The 18,226-nt window shown below is 39.7% G+C and overlaps 1 protein-coding gene and 1 long non-coding RNA gene across 2 annotated transcripts in view; one reads left to right on the forward strand and one right to left on the reverse strand.

Annotated features, from left to right (window-relative positions):
* Positions 1-537: 537 nt before the first annotated feature.
* On the reverse strand, positions 538-5,089 carry LOC116745296. The gene is made up of 2 exons (XR_004347371.1): positions 5,001-5,089; positions 538-619 (listed from the first exon to the last, which is right to left on the reverse strand). It is a non-coding gene; the product is annotated as an uncharacterized LOC116745296 (long non-coding RNA).
* Positions 5,090-5,141: 52 nt separating this feature from the next.
* Positions 5,142-18,226, forward strand: part of APPBP2 (amyloid beta precursor protein binding protein 2) — a 71,361-nt gene continuing 58,276 nt past the window's right edge. Inside the window, exon 1 of the mRNA XM_032616762.1 lies at positions 5,142-5,581. Within this exon, the coding sequence (XP_032472653.1) occupies positions 5,444-5,581 (138 nt within the window). The 5' untranslated portion in view covers positions 5,142-5,443. The remainder of the gene's footprint in view (positions 5,582-18,226) is intronic.

The raw sequence follows: 18,226 nt of genomic DNA on the forward strand, positions 1-18,226 counted from the left end.
ATGGATAAACAAATGTGGTATATACATACACCTGAGTATTATTTAGCCTTGAAAAGGAATGAAATTCTGATATAAGCTACAACATGGATGAACCTTGAAAACATGCTAAATGAAATAAGCCAGACACAAAAGGACAAATATTGTATGATTCTACGTAGTTGAGGCACCTAGAATAGGTGAACTCACAGAGACAGAAAGCGGATTAGAAATTACCAGGGGCTGGGAAGAGGGGGGATATGTGGAATTACTGTTTATTTATTTATTTAATTTATTTATTTTTGGCTGCTTTGGGTCTTTCGTTGCTGCACACGGGCTTTCTCTAGTTGCAGCGAGCAAGGGCTACTCTTCATTGCGGTGCGCGAACTTCTCATTGCGGTGGCTTCTCTTGTTGTGGAGAACGGGCTCTAGACACGCGGGCTCAGTAGTTGTGGCTCGTGGGCTCTAGAGCACAGGCTCAGTAGTTGTGGCGCACGGGCTTAGTTGCTCCACGGCCTGTGGGATCTTCGCGGACCAGGGCTCAAACTTGTGTCCCCTGCATTGGCAGGTGGATTCTTAACCACTGCGCCACCAGGGAAGTCCCCACAACATTTATTGTCTTGTCCTCAAGATGCTTAGAGGCCTGTTGGGGAGATAAGGTAACCACACATGATGTAATTAAATTATAAGATATCATTATAAGAGATGTTACATGGAAGATTATAATGTGATCTTTTAACTTTTTCTTTTCTCTTGAATTATACGTTCTCCCTCTCTTTTGATATACTCTTTTTACTCTCTTATCTTTAACTATCCTCAAAAATTATCAAGTTTTCCACCCCCGCCCCCAGTCTTGAAAGCTTTCCCAAGTCTGCCTGGGTATCTCATAGAAACCTCATCCTTAAAAAATCCAAAACTGGACCCAAACTCCTCACTATGTTGTTAAGTTCAGTAAATGACCTCACCATATATTTTGTCTTCTAGGTTAAAAATCTGTATCATTTGTATATTTTGACTAAAAAGTTTGGTGGGGAGTTGGATGTGATTGGAATGCCCTTAGGTAGGATAATATCTATATAAGATGGCTCAAGAGTTATATGACTATATCACTTTGTGTATAGTTTACTTTGTTCCCAGTTTCTATCTCATTGAAAAGTTACAACTTTTCACTGTCACAAATAAAGACCCACAACTTTGTTTCACAATTTTGCATGTATGTTTTTACATTCTGAAAATTAGAAAATTTCCTAGAACTTGGAGGTATATACACTTATACTGTAATTGCTCAAGTAAATCTATTCATGTTATTTTCCTATGAACTATTTTTTTTTAAGAATTTTATTTATTTATTTTTTTGGCTGCGTTGGGTCTTTGTTGCTGCACGTGGGCTTCCTCTAGTTGTGGCGAGCAGGGACTACACTTCGTTGCGGAGCGCGGGCTTCTCATTGTGGTGGCTTCTCTTGTTATGGAGCATGGGCTGTAGGTGCATGGGCTTCTGTAGTTGTGGCACGTGGGCTCAGTAGTTGTGGCTTGCTTGCTCTAGAGCACAGACTCAGTAGTTGTGGCTCACAGGTTTATTTGCCCTGCGGCATGTGGGATCTTCCCTGACCAGGGCTCAAACCCGTGTCCCCTGTATTGGCCGGCGGATCCCCAATCACTGTACCACCAGGGAAGTCCTGAACTTTTTTTTAACTCTTATTGCCTTTATTTTAAAAAAAATTTTATTGGAGTATAGTTGATTTACAATGTTGTGTTAGTTTCAGGTGTATATTTTCCTATGAACTTCATTGCAATTGAAAATACTTTGAGAATTGACCTATTTTGGAACTTTTCTATGAATATTACATCCAAAACCAACTCATTATCTCCTCACTACTCTCATGATATCCTGTGCAAAGTCTATCACAGTATTTCTCACATTATATTGTGATTATTGATTACATGTTTGTCTTTCCAAGAATGACCCTTAAGCCTTTATTCCATGCACTGGACCAGCACTAGCAGCACAAATACAAAACCACTCAGACCTTCTTTGCTAATTCTCTACTTCTAATTGTCAGGGTTAGTAGACAGACTGTATACAGGGCAGGTTCCAAGTGGATTTCCTCAAAATAAGGACTGGCAAATGATAGGTTTTATTTTCCATTGCTCTTAGGGCCAAATGGGGGTGTTATGTATGTTAATGAAGACAGTAGAGATCAAGAATTGGGGGAGCATCCTAGTAGGTAGCTGTTTGGATTAACTTTGGAGACAGGAAGCCACATGTGGCAAGCAGGGTGAATTTAAAGGGGTCAAGACAAGATGGACAGTAACTATGAACATGTCCAAAAAACTCCTGAGTTTTCTGCAGATATGGGTGATGGTACTGAGGGATGAGAACTGGGCAGGATTTCCCATCTTCATTGTTTCCCTAAGTGACAAGAACTGGTTGGCAAAGCCTTGCTCTGTTCTTTGATGGCTGCAAGTATCAGGACCCAGTCATTTTGCCTATGTGATGTGTGCTGCCACAGGTGTGCCTTGATGATTCTATTTATGAGGTCCATGTGATTGTTGGCCTGTGGTTGATGGGTGTTGATTATGTGGATTTAGACTTGGAGGGCTCTGAAAAAGGCTCTTCAAATTTAGGACAAGAATCATTGTTTCCATTCTGATTCTCTTTGGTTAGGCAGTTCACTCTTATAAGTAGTATAGCAGAGCCATTGTCAGAAAGTTAAGAAAACTGTCCAACACAGGTTATCAATTGTCTCATTCTCATGAATGAATTCATATGTTTAGTAACGTATAACCCTGAGAGGGAATATGTTGACTATGGAGTCTAAAGCGATGGATTCCTGGGAACTTTAGGGGATTGAAATGGGGTGTTCTAGTGACCTGCTGTGGCATAACCACTATAACCTTAGTGATATAAATGAAGAACCATTTTATTATGCTCCTGTGGGTCAGGAATTCAGACCAGAGCAGGGATACTTGTCTCAATCAGTTCCCTGATGCTTGGATCCTCATCTGGAAAGACTGGTGTGGCTGAAGGTAACTCAAATGTCTTAGAGATGAGGAATCATCTGGATGTTTCTTCACTGAAACAACTGATACCTGAGCTGGGATGACTCAAAGGCTGCATTCAGCTGGGATTGCTGACTGGGAGTGCTTACACGTAGCCTCTCCATGTGGCTTGGGCTTAGTCAGAGCACGGTGGCCTCAGTGTAGTTCATCTTTTTACACGGTGGCTCAGGAATCCAAGAGTGAGTATTCCAGAGAACAAGGTAGACTCCATATGGCCTTTTCTGGCCTAGCATCACTTCTGTACTCCATTTGTTGAAACAGACACAATCCAACCAGAGTCAAGAGTAAGGTATTGCTCAATACTTAGACCCCCACATCTCAGTGAAGGGAGAACCTGCAATTTAAAAATGGTCAAAATGTGTATTGCCTCTTAGGATTTTCAGGATTCCTTCTGGACCAAGTTCACATCTCATATAGCTCTGTATAGTGCAAGGCTCTCTGCCAAATTTGAGGCCACCAGTAGTCAAGGGTTAAAGGAGATCTGGTGGACTGTAGGGATAACATTGTGATACAAAGGACCTCTGTCCGCCAAAATGTATAGATGGCCATGACAGTTTAGCAGTCCTCTTCTGTATTCTATCCTACTGTAGCTGGGAGTGCATATGATTCGAGATCTTCCTCTGGCTCTGCTGGTCATGGATGATTACTGTCTTCTTGCTGACACACAAATCTGATCCTTTTGCTTCTTTACAATCCTTTAAGGATTCCCTATCATCTCCAAGATGAAGTCCAAGGTCATTAGCATCACATTAGCCCCTTCATGATCTGACCCTGACCACTGAAAACTCAGATCTTATGCTATCATCCAGAATATGAAAGGCAGTATTTATATAATTATTGAGTTCAAATACCAGCTCTGCTGGGACTCGTTAATTTTCTAGAGTACAAGGGAGAAGCTTTCTTCCCTCAATTGAGGACAGTCCACAACAAAAATGGCCTAGTTTCCACTAGTTTCTCTGTTCATCCGGTTCACAAGGGCCTGGCCTGCCGATGGATTCACATTCTGGATTTAGTGCCTTAAGGTAGGGATCTGTTGTTCATGTGAAATTAAAATGTAACTGGGCATTTGTATTTTTTTACTTGCCAATTCTGGCAACCCTACCTTAAGGCCAACCACAGCTTTCCCAGGTTCATGGACTACAGAGTAAGAACTGGTACAGACTGAGAAGAGCACTAAGTGTGTTTCCTTCTTTCTTTCTTACCAAACTATTTAACCATTTAACATTGAAATAGCAGGGTGAACTGGAAGAGACACTTCCAATTCCTTTAGCTCTAAATGTCAGCACATTATCATCATTGTTTTCAGGTTTTACATTGCTACAGCGTGACTACGAGATTGACAGTGTCACCAATTACGGCCAGTAATTTCCTTGTTAAATTCCTAGAGCAGAAAGACGTTGCATAAAGTTCTTGAAATCACAGACTTGGAAAATTAAGTTACATAATAGCAGATATTCAGGCTGAGGACGGAAGGAAACAGATATCTTCATTTCTGTTTTACCACAGTCATATCACAGTTACCATTTAGCCCTTTTTCTCTCACCACTATTTGTAAATCCATAATAAGCCTAACCTTCCCACCAAATTCTTCTAAAGCAGTTCTTTTCCCTTTTTTTTTTTGTAAGTTTCATTTAGAAAAAGAAACATAGTAAAGTTCAAACAGGGCAAATGGTTACACAATGCAAGTCTCCCTTCCATCCTGATCCTTAGTTCCTGGGCCGAAGGTTCCTAACTTGGCTTAGGGACCGGAGTCTAAGGGAGGGTTTCCAGAGTAATGTGAATTCTCTGAATGCATGATTTTTAATGGACTGATAACTCTGCACCCAAACTTCTACCTGAGCCTGGAAAGGGTCCGTGCCTAAGAACCCCCCAAGCAGGACTGGCAGAAAGGACTGATGCGGCCGGTGACTCGGAAGGAGCTGCTTAAAAACCTGTCATAACTTGTCGCAGTGAAAAAAGCTCACCCCCATCCACGGAACTCCAGCGCCCTCGGAAAGTATGTTCCCCGAGGGCGGGATCACGGATCTTTTCTTCCCAAGTTTTTTGCCTGCCGCATTCCTTCCCTCCAGCGCGTCGGCGTATGCTGACGCCATGACGCCGCACACGTAGTCCCGCCCCTGCAGAGAGAGGCACTGGGACGGATCCCAGGGTGCTTGCAAACACGGAATGTGAGGCCTCAGCCCGGTTGCTCCCGGATCCCCGGCCCGCTCTCTACACGGGCCTGCGCCCGCTGCCGCCGCCCCCAGCTCGCCCGGAGGAGCCAGGGCAGCCGCGCCCTTCTGCTGTGTGCCCGCGTGGCCGCCGCCGCCCCTCGGAATCCTCCGGGGCCGCCGAGGAGTTCGCTACGGAGGGAGGCGGGGGCCTTCGGGAGGAGGAGGCGGAGGAGGCGGAGGAGGAGGGAAGGAAGATGGCGGCCGTGGAACTAGAGTGGATCCCAGAGACCCTCTATAACACCGCCATCTCCGCTGTCGTGGACAACTACATCCGCTCACGCCGAGACATCCGCTCCTTACCCGAGAACATTCAGTTCGATGTTTACTATAAGGTACGGACCGTGGGCCAGCATTCTGCTCTCCTGCAGCAACCCCTGGGGCCGCACCCCCTTCCACGTCCGCGAACCCCCGCGTTTAACCCCTTACCCCTTGTAGCAGGGTCGTCTTCCGAGACATATGGGGCGGTGTCGGGGTGACCAGTATAGAAACACCCCATCTGGTAGCCTCTGTCTTGCAAGATATTGGGCCTTGATGGATACCTCTTCCTAATGAGTCTTTTCCCCCTTTTGGTGTTCCCTCCTACATTGGGGCCCCTTTGGGGAGGCCTTTTGCGTGGACTTCCTCTGTTGCGCCCTTGTCCCACTCAGTCCTTCCCTTCTAGCCTGTGTCTTCGGGATGTTTTCTGCCCTTCCTTCCCAATTAAGTGTCACCATCAGCTGGACTTTTCTTTGCTCTTTTCCCCTCCTTTCTAGTTTCTTTTCTCGCCGCCCTCCTTCCCAAGTTTTTTTCTTTTTTCTTCTGTTTTTTGTTCCTTAGCTTTACCTATTTCTGCCTAATTGGGAGGGAGTTGAGGAATTATTGGAAGTAGTCATCTCTCTTATTCGCATCTCCTTTAAAGCTTTGGTTTTTGTATATACTAGGGGTTGAATAGGGGTTTTTATTAACATGGGAGTGGTGATAAACTACTTGAAAGGGGGAAAATCCTTAAAAAAAAAAAACTTTAGAATTTAAAGTATGTTCATATATTTGCAAGTTGTAATCTTGCAGCATTCCTAAATCGCTCCCCCTCAGAAATCTGAACAAAAAGTTTCCAAGTCAGTCTCCCAGTAGTTTCAGGGGTAAGTGTCTTTAGACGTGGACAGTTTTGCAGTATTTAGAGAGGGAGGAGAACTTTATGGACTGGGAGCCTCCCTTTTCCTCTGCCCCCACATGTGAATGTGAACAGTGGACTTATTATTCAGTCCTCTTTGCCTTGAATCGGCGTGGATAACGCCTCTTCTCCTGTAGCCACCCACGCAAAATTCGACTAGAAGTAAAGTGTGATTTATTTTTTAGATCTAACACTTCCTCTTGATTTGTGAGTTGGCTGGAACATTGTAAACTGATATTTAACAGATGTGTACGTTCTTATATATGTATGATGTTTTATGGCAGTTGTTTCATCGGGAAGGTTGCCCACTTTCTCCACCCCGAATATTTTTTCAGAAAGCAGCTGACTTGCTGCATTCTACTAAATCCAGCTGCTTTACACCAATTCTAACAATTAAATTTTTTCCCCCCTAGATATTTGGGGAATATTCATTTTGGTCATTTATGTTATTATTTGGGGAGAGGGGAAGTTAGAGAAAAATCTCCCTTTATTCCAGATCCCTTTGATACATTGATTTACTTTTGTGCATATCTAAGGAAGTGTTGTATATTTAAGATTCATTCCTCCCAAGAAGGATGAGTTGGATTTCTTTCTCAACCTGGGAAACTGCAGCTTTTCGTGTATGCTAACTCTGTCTATTTTAATAAATCGCGTGTAATCTTTTACACTTTTTAGAGAAAGTCATTGGAAATTTAATCAAAGTATATTTAGTGGTTGAATTCCCTCAAAGTACTTGGATATCTTCTAGTAACTTTTATTTCTAATTGAAGCTTTTCATTTGTGGATTATTAATAGTGAGTATGAACAGATGGTGCTTTTGCCACATTTTCTGTTTCACATAGTCCACAGAGATTTAATATGGTGTCTTTTTTGGTACACTTGTACTCCTTAATAGCTGTGTGCCTGTAGGGAATATGGCACTGTGCTAAGGTGAAGGAAGGTGTTTAACATGTGCCTGGAACTGTAAGTGCTTTTACACAGTTATTTTGTTTAAGCCTCACAATTAAACTGTGAAGTGGGGTATAACTCTGTTTTATAGGTGAGAAAGTTAAGTAATTTAGTCTAGGTCTCATACCTAGTATTTAGTTCCTGTGTACCTTGCTTTCTTGCTTAATGTTTACAGTTTCCACTTTTCTCCAATTTAGAGCCAAGGAGAAACTCACAGTCAGATCCCTCCCTCCAGCTGTGCCGACTTCCATCAGTAGGCATAGTCATAGACAAAATAATAGTATTTGTGCAATCAAAAGTTTCCCCATCCTGATTCACCATAGTCCAGTGTCACTATGTTAGTTTTTGTCAGTAGCTTCAGGTAAAGGCACACTCATAAAGCTTTAGGAAATGGGGTTATGGAATGAATGGGAGTTGAAGAAGTAGACAGGCTGACTGCTCCCTAAAAAGGGAAGGGAGAGAGGTATTGATATTTGGAAAGGGTAAAATATGAAAGTTGTTGTTTTTTAAGAATGGAAAATGTTAGAATATATTTATTGGCTGAATGGCAGAAACCAACACGGAATGAGAGGTTGAATATACAAGGAAGGCAGGAAATAAATTATGGAGCAGAGTTCTTGAGTAGGAGTGTTAAATTAATGAGCCTTGCCCCTTCCTTCACCCTGCATAAGTTAAGGTATTAGTCTTTTTTAAAAAAATTCATTTATTTTAATTTATTTATTTTTGGCTGCATTGGGTCTTGGTTGCTGCGCACGGGCTTTCTCTAGTTGCGGCGAGCGGGGGCTACTCTTCGTTGCGATGGCTTCTCTTGTTGCGGAGCACGGGCTGTAGGTGCGCGGGCTTCAGTAGTGGTGGCTCGCGGGCTCTAGAGCACAGGCTTAGTAGTTGTGGTGCGTGGGCCTACTTGCTCCGCGGCATGTGGGACCTTCCCGGACTAGGGCTTGAACCCGTGTACCCTGCATTGGCAGGCGGATTGTTAACCACTGCGCTACCAGGGAAGTCGAAGGTATTAGTCTTACATTGGAGTTGAGGAAGGAATACTTCTTTCTCTAAGATCAGATGCAAAGAGTTAAAGACATAAAGTGTCTACATAACTAAGTTTGCAAAGAATGGTACTTATGAATTAGGAGGTAAGATCATCTGCTGATAATCAGGGATAGAAGTGGTGGCTTTTATGTAGAAAGGCTAAACAGAAGTTGGAAATGGCTACTAAGTTATATAGAAAGGGAGGCTCAGTAAAAATATGTTTTAAAAAAAATGATAGGAGATATGGATGGTTCCATAAAAGAGTATCCTACAGGGTAATGTCTTTGAATCAGAATGGGTTTTCTCTAAGGGTACTCAACAATTTGGGTATAGAAGTAGATAAAGTGAATAGAAAGCATTGTAAAATTGTAGACGAACTGAAGGCAAATAGAGTGAAGGGCTGGGTTCTTCAAAGAGTGAAGTTTATTAACTTTTCTTTTTATTGTAACTGCTGAATGGTCTATTTTATCCTGGTCCAATTACAGAATTTTCCATAGAGTTTTAAGTTTTGACCCAGTGAAGTGTTTCCATAATGTGTTCTATTTATTGTTTTCAGTCTTAAACTTAATAATTTGGGATTTTAAAAAATTATTATTGTAAGTCTCATGCTGAAAACCATACGAATTAATGCCTGATTTAGTATTAGAGTTGAATTAATTTTTTTCTTTTTCTGTGTTTATTTCTCTTCTTAGTTATATACAGCCTCAACTAATTTTTTTTTAATTGGCTGGTAACAAATTGAAAATACATTCTTGCAACGTATTTGACAGCCACAGAGTTAATATTCTTTTCACATAAAAAACTCTTAGGCTTAATAAATTGAGAGCAAAAACTTTAAGGGAGGCAGGGCATAAAAAAACATAAATAGCCAGCCATACCATGTATCTGGATGAGAAGGTAATATGTTATAAGTATGTCCACTCATGTCAGTTTAAGCTGTGAATTTATTACAACTTGAATCAGAATCTCAGAATTTTATTGGGTATAGGAAACTGATTAAATATATTTATATGGAGGAATTAATTACATGGGAATAAATGAGCCAAGGAAATTTTTAAGATGTACAGTATTTAGGATAGTCAAGTGTATTAGAAGGCTATATATTTTATTTATTTATTTATTTATTTCTGTGGTATGCGGGCCTCTCACTGCTGCGGCCTCTCCCGTTGCGGAGCACAGGCTCCGGACGCACAGGCTCAGCGGCCATGGCTCATGGGCCCATCCGCTCCGCGGCATGTGGGTTCCTCCCGGACCGGGGCACGAACCCACGTCCCCTGCATCTGCAGGCGGACTGTCAACCACTGCGCCACCAGGGAAGCCCAGAAGGCTATATATTTTAAAACAACATGGTATTGGCACAAGAACAGCAAAGAGGGAAAATGATTTATAGAACACAGTAGACAGAACATTACTAGAACATAGTAGACAGACTAGATAGAAACCAAAGCATATTTAAGAATATATTACATAATAAAGTTATAGGACAGTGCTGTATTTTAAATAAATGGGGAAAAATTGGTTATTTGGGGGGAATGTTAGACTTCTACTTCACACCTTATACCAAAATGAATTCCAGGTGAATTAAAGATTTAAATATGGCAAATGAAATCATGAAAATATCAGAATAAAGTATTGGGTATCTTAGAGTGGGAAATGACTGAAATTCTTTTTTAAAGAAATTATTGAGGTAATTTACAAATTTTAAAAATGTCAAACTTTATAAAAATGAGTAATGTAAAACGTGAAGTCCTGTTACTCATCTTGCCAACACTAATGCTGTCTTGGCATAGAGAAGGCTTTTCTAAGCCTGAAACCAAAACCCAGGAGGAAAAAAAGAAATTGATACTTTTGAGTACATTAAAAAATAGGGGGAAAATTGTAAGCACATTTTTTAAAAAGACTATGCAAATGGCAACATTTGTCACATGAAGAGTGAATTTCCTAATACAGAAAGATCTAATACTAATTAGTATGTAAAGGACAACCAACTTGTTTTCAGAAGACCTGAACAGCTAGCTCATACAAGAAGAAAACATCTAATACTAATCATAATAAATATCAAAAGATGCTCAGATGAAATGCAAATTAAAATGTAGTGTCAAGCCAAGTCAACCATGAAGAAGAAAGAAAATCTGGAGGACTTACACCATCAAATATCAGGCTGTAACAAGATAAGATGGTTTGGGCACATGGGTAGACAAATAGACCAATGGAGCAATACAGTCCAGAAACAGACTGACACGTGTATACTGTCACCTGGCTTATAATAAAAGTGACACAGCAGTACAATGGAGAAAGGAAAATCACATAATGGTGTTGGTCAGTTAGATATCCATGTAGGGGGAGAAGGATCACGATCTTACCTTATATCATACACAGTTACCATTTTTGGGTGGATTGCTGATCTAAATGTGAAAAAACAGTTTTTTAGGAAAAAAAGTTTTCACTGTGTCAGCAAAGATTTATTAAATAGGATACAAATGAGCTAAATATAAAGATAACTTGAAAAATTGGACTACATTAAGATCAAGAACATCTATTCATAAAAAATACCATTAAAAGGGAAAAGCTGGGGCTTTCCTGGTGACGCAGTGGTTAAGAATCTGCCTGCTAGTGCAGGGTACACGGTTCGAGCCCTGGTCCAGGAAGATCCCACATGCTGCGGAGCAACTAAGCCCATGTGCCACATCTACTGAGCCTGCGCGCCACACTGCTGAAGCCCGCGCACCTAGTGCCCATGCTCTGCAACAAGAGAAGCCACCACAATGAGAAGCCCACGCACTGCAATGAAGAGTAGCCCCGCTCACTGCAACTAGAGAAAGCCCACATGCAGCAATGAAGACCCAATGCAGCCAAAAATAGATAGATAGATAGATACCATTAAAAGGGAAAAACCGGGGCTTCCCTGGTTGCGCAGTGGTTAAGAATCTGCCTGCCAATGCAGGGGACATGGGTTCGAGCCCTGGTCCAGGAAGATCCCACATGCTGCGGAGCAACTAATCCCATGCGCCACATCTACTGAGCCTGTGCGCCACAACTACTGAAGCCTGCGCACCTAGAGCCTGCGCTCCACAACAAGAGAAACCTCCACAGTGAGAAGGCCGCGCACAGCAACAAAGAGTGGCCCCCGCTCACCGCAACTAAAGAAAGCCCGTACGCAGCAACGAAGACCCAACACAGCCAAAGATAAAAATAAATAAATAAATTTATTTTTAAAAAAGGGAAAAGCCATGCCACAGAGTAGAAGATATTTGCAGCACATATATCTGACAAAGGAATCATCCTGCATCTAAAGAACTAGAAATTAAGAAAATAAGAACCCATTTTTTTTAATGGAGAAATAACTTCAATAGACATCCAAAAGGGGACATTCCAAGGACCTGTCAAACATTTGGAAAAATGCTCAACCTCATTTTGTCTTCAGGGAAATCGCTGTCCTCCTGTACTTTTCTCAGAATGAGTAAATGAAAAAGAAAAAAGTGTTGGTAAGGATATGGAGCAATCAGAACTCTCATATACTGTTAGTGGGAATGTAAATTGATACACCATTTTGGAAAACTAGCATCATCTACTAAAGCTGAACATATATATACCCTATAATTCCATCTCAAGATATATACACTTAAGAACGTCAGGGAGTCCCCTGGTGGTCTAGTGATTAGGATTTGGTGCCTTCACTGCCATGGCCCAGGTTCAGTCCTTGGTTGGGGAACTGAGATTCCACAAGCTGTGCAGTGTGACAAAAAAAAAAAAAAAAAGGTCATAGCAATACTATTCATGATAACCAAAAAGTGGAGACTATCCCAATGTCTATCAGTAGGAGAATTAATAAATAAATTGTGGAGTAGTCGTATAGTAGAATATTTTGCAATGAAAATGAATGAATTGCAGCTGTTAGAAACCATATGGGTGAATCTCACAAATGGTATTGAGTGAAAGAAATCAATCATAGGAGTATGTATCAGAGGCTCCCAAACTCTCCCCTCATAGCACCCTTAGGCCAAAAGAAATACCTAACAGTTCTGTTCATTAAGTAGATATAAACAATTAATAATACTTAACGTCCTAACAACTTAAGAGCCATTAAAAGAATAGTGCACAAAAATTGAAAGAACAAAGAGTAGTGTACTTCATTCTTAAATAACCACGGTTATTGCTGGGTTGTGTGTGTTTGTCGGCCACTGTACAACTTCTCACATCTTGGAATCGGATTGGTCACTACCATTCCATTTTCTGTTCCATAATGATTTTTGCACATTACTTTTATTATAGCAACCACTGAAAATGCTGCTTCACAAAGATAAGATGTTGTTGCAAGGAATATAGCAATCTAGTATTTGGCATGGTTTAATACAGATGTGGAATATTGTTTCTTTCAAACTTAAAATATCTTGCAATGCCCCAGGGAACCTTGGTGCAGTTTGGAAAATGTGGATATATAGTGTGATTCCATTTGTTTAAAGTTCAAAAACAGGCAAAATTAATCACAAGTATTGTAAGTCAGGAGCAGTTATCCTTGGAGGATAGTGACTATGCAGGGGCACAAAGGGAGATGTCTGGGATTCTGATAATACTCTATTTTATGATCTGTATGTTGGTTATGGGTGTGTTCACTTTGTGAAAATTTATTGAGCTTTACATTTTATTCTTTCATTTTCCTTTTTAAATTATATATATATATATATATATATATATATATATGTTTTTTTTTTTTCGGTACGCAGGCCTCTCACTGTTGTGGCCTCCCCCGTCGCGGAGCACAGGCTCCGGACGCGCAGGCTCAGCGGCCATGGCTCACGGGCCCAGCCGCTCCGCGGCACATGGGATCCTCCCGGACCGGGGCACGAACCCGTATCCCCTGCATCGGCAGGCCGACTCTCAACCACTACGCCACCAGGGGAGCCCCATATATTTTTTAATTAATTATTTTTAGCTGCATTGGGTCTTTGTTGCTGCACGTGGGCTTTCTCTAGTTGCCGCGAGCGGGGGCTACTCTTTGTTGCGCTGTGTGGGCTTCTCATTGCGGTGGTTTCTCTTGTTGTGGAACACGGGCTCTAGGTGCGTGGGCTTCATTAATTGTGGCATGTGGGCTCAGTAGTTGTGGCTCACGGGCTCTAGAGCACAGGCTCTGTAGTTGTGGTGCACGGGCTTAGTTGCTCCGTGCCATGTGGGATCTTCCCAGACCAGGGCTCGAACCTGTGTCCCCTGAATTGGCAGGCGGATTCTAAACCACTGCTCCACCAGGGAAGTCCTAAATTATATATATATTTTATTGAAGTATAGTTGCTGTACAATATTATACAAATTACAGGTGTACAATATAGTGATTCACAATTTTTAAAGGTTATACTCCATTTATAGTTCATATAAAATATTGGTGATATTCCCTGTGTTGTACAATATATCCTTGTAGCTTATTTTGTACATAATAGTTTGTACCTCTTAGAGCTTTATATTTTAAATATGAATTGTACACTCATCTGTGTGTATGTTATACTTCAATAAAAAGGTTTAAAAATTAACATTCATCTTCACTTACTAGATTGTCATGGTTTAATCATTCAAATAACTCATACCCTTTAATCCACAATACCATTAAATTTTTTTTTCCTACAGGAATGCTTGTTGACTGTGCAGAAAATTCTATTTGGGAATATTAAGTACAGTATTGTTTATGATGGCAAAAATTGGAAACAACTATATGCTAATCAATCAGGAATGGAATATCATACTGCAGTTAGAAAGAATGAGGATGCTGGGACTTCCCTGGTGGTCCAGTGGTTAAAACTCCGTGCTTCCCCTGCAGGGGGCACGGGTTTGATTCTTGGTTGGGGAACTAAGATCCCACATGCCGTGTAGCGTGGCCAGAAAAAAAAAAAAAAGAACGAGGATGCTGTGTATACTGAATTAGAGAGCACATGGGGAGAATAAAAAGCTTGTTACAAAGTAGTGTGAATAATATAATCCTGTTGTTTTTAAATGGAGGAATATATGTGTACATTTGTATATGTATTGAAAAAAATGAGAGGAACAAAATTTCATAGTGTTTATTCAAGGGATAGGATTATAGTCATTTTTAACTTTGTACATATATTCTCTCTTAAATAAATTATATCCATTTATTGATGTTACTATTGGCTCATTGTAATATTCTAAGTAGAATAAATTCCTCAAATTATCAATTTTATCATGCTCACTATATTACCTTTAAAAAGTTTTAAAATTAAAATAATTTAAAATGTTTCCTTAGCTTCCAAGACATTTGAGAGTAGGAAAAGAGAATCCACTCAAACATCCTTTGACAGAGTTTTTTAAAGAAACTTGGATCACCAAAATTATTTCCTAAAGTATCTTCCAAATATTCGAAAATCCAGGAACATTATTAATATTTTAATTTAGTAGGCTGTGTTTTACACTTAACATTAATAAAGATCTCTAATTATTTTAAAAAAGATAACAAGCAAAGTACTTATTATCTTATGTTGTTTTTGTTTATTCTCTTTTTTTTATACTGCTTGGATTTTTATGACTGTATTATTTTGATATATAAAAGAAGTAAAATTGAATTTTTAAGAATAAAATATCTGGGACATGAAGTTGTACTAAGAGGGGAATAGCCTAAAAATTGATATTCTAAAATATTAGCGTGACGAAGAAATAAGTCGAGGGACTTCCCTGGTGGCTCAGTGGTTAAGAATCCTCCTGCCAATGCAGGGGACACGGGTTTGAACCCTGGTCCAGGAAGATTCCCCATGCCACGGAGCAACTAAGCCCTTGTGCCACAACTACTGAGCCTGCGCTCTAGAGCCCGCAAGCCACAACTACTGAAGCCCGTGCTCCTAGAGCCTGTGCTCCGCAACAAGAGAAGCCACCGCAGTGAGAAGCCCGCACATCGCAATGAAGAGTAGCCCCTGCTTGCCGCAACTAGAGAAAGCCTACATGCAGCAATGAAGACCCAACGCAGCCAAAAATAAATAAATACAATTAATAAATTTATTTTTTTTAAAGTTTAAAAAAAATAAGTTGAGGTGATTGGTTTAAAAGAAAAGTTAATTATTCAACTAAGTAGTTAATTCACTAGCTAGCCAGATCAACAAGTGTGAGAGGAAGCTCACATTCTCAAAATTAGGAATGAGAAAGTAAAAACAACCATAGATACAGTGGAAAGGGGAAAAATAGCTTTTTAAGTTATAGAATAGCTTCTTTAGATGTACAGTAGCTTATGTAATTCTGTGCTAATCAGTCTGAAAACCTTACTGAAATTTTGTTTCTAGGAAGATACAAATGATCCAAGAGAGAAGTTGATAGACTAAAAACTGTAAAAGAATTGAGAAATTATACTTTTCTCTTTGTTCACATGCCTCCTCCCTCAGCAGACAAAACTCGCGCCGATTTTAGGTACTTTCTTGGGTATATTCAAATAACATTTGATATTACTGGTATTTAAGTGATTTTCAGACTTATTTCTGGAGCTGTATGCTACATATTCAACATTCTTGAAGGGCTAACCAATGCAGTTAGAATAAGAAAAATCCAGCAAAATCAAGTGAAAAACTACAATGAGATAATTCAGTAGGAGGATGATTACACATTTATAATTAAAAATTTGATAATTTTTCTATATGCAATATAGGAAAGAATATGTTTTACTCGTTAAAAGAAAACATGCCATGGAGTAAATCCAAAAAGAGGGGTACAGAAATCTGAAAGTCTTCAATAAGTGTAGAAGAAGCATATTTTCTTCTTAGATTGGAAGATTCAGAGTTTTAAAGATATGATTTCTCTCTAACTCTTGTGTCTTGGAGCCAAGTTTAATAACTTAAAAATGTGTAATGAAAAAAAAAAGTTTTTAACATCCATAATGGAGAATTAAAATTTATGAAACATACTGAAAACTCCTGCAAATCACTAAGAAAAAGAGGACCAAAAAGAAACGTGTTGTCATGTTGACAGTGATTTTCTCTAGATGGTAAAATTGAATGAATGTTATTCTTTTTTATAAATTCTTTTCTATATTTTCTAATTTAAAAATGTATATGCAGGGGCTTCCCTGGTGGCACAGTGGTTGAGAATCCGCCTGCCAATGCAGGGGACACGGGTTCGAGCCCTGGTCCAGGAAGATCCCATATGCCGCAGAGCAACTAAGCCCGTGTGCTACAACTACTGAAGTCCGGGCGCCTAGAGCCCATGCTCTGCAACAAGAGAAGCCAGCACACCGCAATGAAGACAAAATACAGCCAAAAATAAATAAATAAATTAAAAAAAAAAAAAAAAAATGTATATGCAGTTCTGGGATCAAAGGGAAAAATGTTTTAAAGTTGGCTATCTAGAATACAGAATGAGTTTTTTTTGTTTGTTTTTTACAATTTAAAAAATTTCAGTATAGTTGATTTACAGTGTTTCAGTTGTAGAGCATGAGTTTTCTTATAGAGGCAGAATGTTTTGTTATAACCATACTATCTTCTTTCTAGTGCTTCATGGATACACTCCTAATTTTCACCAAGATTGGTAGTGAAGGTTTAAGAAGAGAAGTTGAGAAACTTCTTACCCAAATGTAGAGATCACTGATACATATTGAGTTTTATGTGGCTGGTTATCATTGTTGGTTAGATTTTACATCCAACTAGTTTTTTGTTTTGACCTTCCATTTGTACCATGGTAGCATCTTCCACCATTAACACAATCATGGTATCTTGAAAATTATGCCATTGACCCATCGCGCGAGAGACAGAGTTAGAGAATCTGTGTATTCGACATAAGTTCATTCTTGTAATGATTGAGGAAAAAACTCAATTTCTCTTTTAATGGATGGCAAATCTAGTATCTTTATATGTGGACAGTGTATTTAAACATTAGGAAAGGGTTACCTTCCCATTTGAGAGTTAACTGTTTCTTGTGCTTTAAATAATGTGAACATTTCCACTTAACCTTTTCCTTACTTAACCAATAAGCAAAGCACCTTGGCCTGGAAGATACAAAAATCATGTTGGTCAGTTGCATTTTTTTTTAAAGTATGACATAGAACCAATGAGTGGAACAGCTGAGCAATTAAAATGTTATAAGAAGCAAGAAATTAAAATATTTGGTTTACCTCCAGAAGAAAGCATTTATTGGTTGGCCTAAAGGTTCCTTTGGTTTTTAGGTAAAAATAAAAGACACATTTTTCATTTTCATCAAAAACTTTATTAAACAACGTATTCACCATTTTGTTCCACTACCTTCTGCCATTTTTCAGGCAGCTTCATAATTCCTTCTTCCCAAAACATTTTATCTTTTTGTGTAAAGAACTGTTCCAGGTGCTTTTTACAGTCTTCCAGGGAATTGAAATTTTTTCCATTAAGAGAATTTTGTAAAGACTGAAATAAATGGAAATCTGGAGGTGCAATGTGTGGTGAATACAGTGGAAGAATCAGAACTTCCCAGCCAAGCTGTAACAGTTTTTACCTGGTCATCAGAGACTTGCAGTCTTGCGTTATCCTGATGGAAGATTACGTGTTTTTTGTTGACTAATTCTGAACGCTTTTCACTGAGTGCTGCTTTCAGTTGGTCTAATTGGGAGCAGTACTTGTTGGAATTAATTGTTTGGTTTTCCGGAAGGAGCTCATAATAGAGAACTCGCTTCCAATCCCACCATATACACAACATCACTTTCTTTGGATGAAGACCGGGCTTTAGTGTGGTTGGTGGTGGTTCATTTCGCTTGCCTGACGATCTCTTCCGTTCCACGTTATTGTACAGTATCCACATTTCATCACCCGTCACAATTTGTTTTAAAAACTGAACATTTTCGTTACATCTAAATAGAGAATTGCATGTGGAAATATGGTCAAGAAGCTTTTTTCGCTTAACTTAA

The sequence above is a fragment of the Phocoena sinus genome, chromosome 20 (genome assembly GCF_008692025.1).
Source record: "Phocoena sinus isolate mPhoSin1 chromosome 20, mPhoSin1.pri, whole genome shotgun sequence".
Lineage (NCBI taxonomy): Eukaryota > Metazoa > Chordata > Mammalia > Artiodactyla > Phocoenidae > Phocoena > Phocoena sinus.